The 6,029-nt window shown below is 44.0% G+C and overlaps 1 protein-coding gene across 1 annotated transcript; it reads left to right on the top strand.

The window, feature by feature from the left end:
* On the top strand, positions 1-5,273 carry LOC114595456 (vitelline membrane outer layer protein 1-like). The gene is made up of 3 exons (XM_028725731.1): positions 1-171; positions 3,101-3,204; positions 4,952-5,273. The coding sequence occupies exons 1-3, from the start codon at positions 1-3 to the stop codon at positions 5,271-5,273; spliced, it is 597 nt and encodes a 198-aa protein (XP_028581564.1).
* The last annotated feature ends 756 nt before the right edge of the window (positions 5,274-6,029 follow it).

Here is a 6,029-nt window from a genome sequence, read left to right as displayed (position 1 = left end):
ATGGATGTTTCCATCACTGCTGTGGTCTTCCCAATCATTTTCTGCTACCTCTGGGAAGTAGAGGCCCGAGGTTATGATTCCATCATCTCTGTGCTAAATGGAGCACCATGGGGTCTTTGGGGGAAAAAAGAATTTTGTTCCTTTGGTTTTGCTACTGGTTTCTCACTGAAGGTAAAACTTGACTTGTATCCTGCTTTCCAGACAACCTCACAACTGGTTATCTCTGATGTTTGTGCCCTCCTTTCTTCCCACAAAATTATATCCATCTCCAGGAAAGTGTCTTAGTGTGAACCAGAAAACAGGCCCAGAATTGGCAAAACATTAATCAACAATGCAAAGTTACATTGGCTGCATGCCACTTTAAGCTGCATGGCTTTTGTCAGTGCATCCTGGGAACTGTAGTTTGTGAAGGAGCTAGCAGTGCAGACCCTCCAAGTGTCCCTATTTTCCAGGGAAAGTCCTTGATTTACAGAAGCTGTCCTGGTTTCTGACTTGATCCCGGAATGTCCCTCTTTTCCTTAGGATGCCCCTATTTTCATCAGAGAAATGCTGGAGAACATAGAACATCACATGTTACCTGCCCCAGGTCAGTTCTCCCGTGACTGGCAACATCTGTCCAGAGTGTCAGACAGGACACTCTTCCAGTCTTAAGACACCAATGACTGAATCTGAGACCTTTTGCATGCAAGACATATGCTCTGCCCCTGAGCTAAAGCCCATCCCAGGTGCCATCTGGTGGCGGCAGGAAGAACTTTGTGAAATTGTGTTCGTTTAGGAATGACAGGCAGGGCCAGCCCTATCACTAGGCAAATCGAGGCAGTTGCCAGTCCAGCCAGTCCTTGATTTTGGGAAAAAAGCATCAGCTAGCAAGGAAGTCCAAGGTGAAATCACTTCCGATTCACCATGTCCAATAAACTCAAAACATACCAGGCTCCTAGAACAGCATATAAAACAGTCAAGGGGGTGGGGAGCATTACAACGATCATTTACTAAAATGGCCTTATTTCAATGTACTGGCATCAACACTGTTCTTCAGTTCAATTCTGAATCTTCTTAGAATCTTTCCCCCGCAGAATTGCTCACAAGCCTTTCTTACATAGCACCGGTCCTGAAAGGCCTACATTGGCTCCCAGTACGTTTCCGGGCACAATTCAAAGTGTTGGTGCTGACCTTTAAAGCCCTAAATGGCCTCAGGCCAGTATACCTGAAGGAGTGTCTCCACCCCCATCGTTCAGCCCAGACACTGAGGTCCAACTCCAAGGGCCTTCTGGTGGTTCCCTCACTGCAAGAAGCAAAGTTACGGGGGGCCACCAGGTGGTGCATTGGAAGATGGCTGACAATAACATCTCTCCGACCCACACGAGGTAATTAAGAGGCTGCTATGGGAAGTATGCAGTCTTCCCAATCCCCCCAAGGAGATGGGGGGGCTGCCTTGCCAGCGGTGTCCATAATGCACCCCCGGATTTGAAAGAAGGGGGTGCCGGTCACTTGGCACCAGCCCTCGGTGAAGTCGGCTCTTCCTGACGCTGTCTCCAATCAGCGCGTGCTGGTTCGCTTTAGCTCGAAAATATAATTGGAAATATATAATTGGAAAGAAGCTAAAGCACATACATCAAGCAAAGTTCGGGAGATAAGACTGCTGATTAATGGATCTCTGGGACCGGAGTGACGGGCGGAACAAATAAATCAAGTGATGAAGCGCCATTAAGAGACTGGTATGTTTGGAGTGAAGAAGGGGGGTGGAGGAAAAAACTTTTCTTTTCTTTGCCTTATGTGAGTATTAATAACCCTCCACCCCAAAGAAAGAAGAATCGTCGCATTTTATTAATCACAAGCAGGAATTCAAGAACTGTGTGGGGTGAATTAATGATCAAAGAGAGGATTGGTAAATATTGGAGAACGGAGGAAAATTCTATGACGCAGTTTTAAATGGCGTCTCGCAAGACAGGCTTGTCTAAGATAGATGGGGGGAGGAGGACCAGGATCATTGGAATGTGAATGATGATTGGAATGCGATCTTAACCTGGCAGAGCCCTCTATGAGATGTTTGGCAAGCCTGGGAAAATTAAAGGGCAGACCGAGGATAAATTTTTGAAGGAGGTGTGGAATGGCGGCTGTCCCTATGAGATATGACTTTTGGAGTGTGTAAAACCCACACAGACAATGTTTGTTTCCAACCCGCTTGTGAAGATTAGCAGAGATCGCAAAGAAAGGAATATATGACAACAACAAGAAAATGAAGAAAGTAATAAAGAGACTATTCTGGACAGAACTGGATAGAACTGTTTAATTAAAGCAGTAATAGAAGTGATGTTTGGACCCTCGTTCGGAGCTTGATGTATGGGTACCCCCAACAAAATTTAAAAATCTGGCTGTATAAATTGGAACTAATGTGATTTGGAACTAATGTGATTTGATTGGCCTGTTAATAAAAAATATGTTAAAAAAAAAAAAGAAGCAAAGTTACAGGGAACCAGCCGGAAGGCCTTCTCGGTAGTGGCGCCCGCCCTGTGGAACGCCCTCCCATCAGATGTCAAGGAAATAAACAACTATCAGACTTTTAGAAGACATCTGAAGGCAGCCCTGTTTAGGGAAGCTTTTAATATTGGATAAAACATTGTATTTTAATATTCTGCTGGAAGCCGTCCAGAGTGGCTGAGGAAACCCAGCCTGATGGGCGGGTTATAAATAATAAATTATTATTATTATTATTATTATTATTATTATTATTATTATTATTATTATTATTATTATTATTAGATTATCTGTCTTGTAAGACATTTTTCTATGGGAGTCCTGGGAGTCTCTAACCTGTTCAGGGCTGCTCTAGCCCTACAGGCTACAATAATACAAAGTTCAGTTTGTGAGTCCAAAGTTTCTTAGTATTTCAGGCTTACATGAAAGGGCACACACTTTGACTTTATATCTTTAACAAGCCTATTTCACTCAATCCTTTTCCTTTGGAAGGTGCTTGAGGGAACTTTTTGTTCACTCTGAGTCCCCCCCCCTGATTATATTCAATTCCCCACCATGTTGGTAGCCCAACTGAGTGCCAAAGGACTCTTAATTTATCATAGTCTCTCTTCCTCTTTGACACCAGGTGGAACCATATCAAGGAGGTGGAAGAAAAGACGACGATACAGCCCTAAATGGCATCCGATTGTTCTGCAATGATGATTCATATATTTCGTCTGCTGTTGGGGAGTGAGCATCTCTCTCTTTCTCTTTTTTTTTGAGCTGTCACCATAATTTAGGCTTTCCCCCTGTGCCAATCTTGTTACTTAAAAAAATAATAATATAAAAGATGCTCCCTCTTCGCTTTTTATTTTAGTAGCAGTGGGAATGAGGGTTCATAAATTCTGTGGCCAGTAGATGACAAGTCCACTTCCTCTGCCTTTGTGTGGATGACTACATTCTAGACACCAACCACAGGGTTAGGATACCTGGACAAAACCAACATTTGGAAGTTGCCTTAGGACCAATCAACTCCACAGAGAGACAGTTTGGCCTCTGTTCTTCTTAGGTCCAAAAGAACTGATCTGGCCAGGACCTAGAAAACCAGAAATAACTTCACCTCACATTGCTCTCTTATTGAGAGTTATACCCAGAAATGGCTTGCCTGGTGTGATGGAAATACAATTGCAGGAGGGAGAGAGGAAGGGTGAGGAGGCAGGGACATTGGCATGGTGCAGTCGTGCTGCCAGGAGTCCCAGACTGTTGTGCCATGGCAACTTCCCCTCTGCCTTGCCCCAACTGTCTCCCATACCAGGAAGCACTGCGACTCCGCTGCTTCCAGTTACATCTTTGGAAAGGCAGAATGAAAACAGCCCCATAATTTCTGGAATGTACGCAGTGGCTCAGATAACTCTTTGTACTCAGTAGTGTGGTAAAGCAGACAGACACTGCATGAATAACAAGGCCTTGGACAAAGTTAAATAAAAAAACTTAGCTTTCACTCAAGGTTTTGTTGGGGCTTTTTTGGTAAAGCAGCAGTTTTAAGCATTCATTGTGAAGATATTCATAGGAAAAGCCTCCCCCATTTGTTTTAGAAAATTAGGGACAAATAACCAAGGAGAAGATGAAAATATAGGTAAAAGGCATGCAGGCAAACCTAGCCTAGCTTATTTTACTACTAAAAAAATCTGTATCTGAGTCACCCTGTCCCCCCTCCCCCATTTTTTCTCTCTTCAGCCTATGTATTAGGCTGAAACACTAAACTGTATAAAACGAAGCTCTTTTGTTTCCGCATTCATTGAAATGGGAAATATAAAAACGGCTATAGCTTTGTCCCCTTTTGGACAAGTGGATGAAATACTCAGGCACAAGAGGGATTATTAAGCCTGCCAAATTACAGACAAATGGATTCAGGGCCTTTGGGGGGGGGGGCAAGTAGCAGGGATTCGCTTTCCTTTTTAATCAAAGAGAAACAGAGATATTACATTAGAAAACATAAAGCTATACAGAAAAGTACAGAAACAGATGAACACGAAACTTTGTGGAGGCTCTCATCTGACTTGGTGTGGTGGTATTGACCTTGTGCTTTGACTCAAGAGGAAGGAGATATCACCCTCCCCCAAAAAAAATTGCTTCAGTTTTCCTTGGTCTTGATCTGCTGTTCTTCAATTGTATGTTCTCGTTAATTACATTTGAGGTATCAGGAATTTGGGAGAACATTCAATATCCCATGAGCAATGGGACCTTCCCTTCTTCTTCTTCCTCCTCCTGCAGCCCCTTCCAACTCTCTAGAGCAGATCTGAGGGGATGAGGAGTGGGTGGGTACAGACAGAGGAAACGGAAGGGTACAGCTGATATAAAAATCTGAATATATTTCTCTTTTATATCTTTTTTAATTTTCAATTTTGCATTTCGAAATAAACAATTTACAAACTTTAAAATCAAAAATAAATAAATCTGAATATATTTCTCAAGCCAGCTTTGTCATCTTTGGCAGATGGGGAGCATGGTCTGAGATTCGATATTGCCCTGTACCATCCAAGCTTAAGGCCTTCTCCCTGAGAGTGGAAGTACCGCAAGGATTTGGGGATGACACTGCAGCCAACAACATCATGTTCATGTGTAGCGATGACTCCAAGCTAAAAGGCAACTCGCATGAATGGGGAACCTTTGGCCCATGGAGCTCTCCCTGCCACGCCGGTTCCTATATATGTGGCATCCAGACAAAGGTCGAGTTTCCACAAGGGCCCGAAGATGACACTGCACTTAATGACATTAAGTTCTATTGCTGCAAAGGAAATTATGGCATATTTCGTTAACATTCCTGCAGATTTGCTAGCTTATGAATTTGTCCTCTATTAAACCTTACCTTTAACTGGAGAGCTGTGTCTTTTTTTATACAAAAAAATCTGATGCACTAGACTCATTTTTCAGCCCTCTGATGGGAGGAGAACCCAAGGAGGGCAGAGACATAAAAGGGGGGGGGGGAGAAATATATAAGCGCTGATTGTCAGATTTGGAGACAGCAGGGGAAGTCATGCTCTTTAGCCCCTCAGGGATGTACAGTCCTAGTCAGATCATAAGGTCCAAACTCAGCACTGTCACAATAAAAAGGTAATGGTAAAGAACCTCTGGACAGTGAAGTCCAGTCAAACTTGGCTATGGGGTGCGGCGCTCATCTTGCTTCAGGCCGAGGGAGTCAGCGTTTGTCTGGCTCATGTGGCCAGCATTGTCTAAGCCACTTTTGGTGCAATGGGACACTGTGATGGAAGCCAGGGCGCATGAAAACACCCTTTACCTTCCCGTCACAGTGGTACCTGTTTATCTACTTGCACTGGCATGCTTTCAAACTGCTAGGTTGGCAGGAGCTGGGACAGAGCAACAGGAGCTCACCTCCCGCGGCGTAGCTAGCGGCTCAGGCATCTGGGGTGGCACAAATGCCCTGCACCCTGTGGAACAAATTATTTGCGTCAGTCTTCACAGCAGATGTTGGACAGATTCTTATGCCTTGATCACTAAGTTTCTAGGAGGAGACTGGAAGAAACCAATCAAGTAGGCACGATGAAGTCACGTCT

This window comes from Podarcis muralis, chromosome 4 (assembly GCF_964188315.1).
Source record: "Podarcis muralis chromosome 4, rPodMur119.hap1.1, whole genome shotgun sequence".
Taxonomy (NCBI): domain Eukaryota; kingdom Metazoa; phylum Chordata; class Lepidosauria; order Squamata; family Lacertidae; genus Podarcis; species Podarcis muralis.
The sequence above is the reverse complement of the archived record's forward strand: the minus strand, read 5'-3'. Positions and strand labels throughout refer to the sequence as shown.

Coding starts and splice junctions, on each gene's coding strand:
- LOC114595456 (XM_028725731.1), top strand. CDS start 1: ATGGATGTTTCCATCACTGCTGTGGTCTTCCCAATCATTTTCTGCTAC. Junction 172..3,100: donor CTACTGGTTTCTCACTGAAG/GTAAAACTTGAC, acceptor CTTTGACACCAG/GTGGAACCATATCAAGGAGG. Junction 3,205..4,951: donor ATTTCGTCTGCTGTTGGGGA/GTGAGCATCTCT, acceptor CATCTTTGGCAG/ATGGGGAGCATGGTCTGAGA.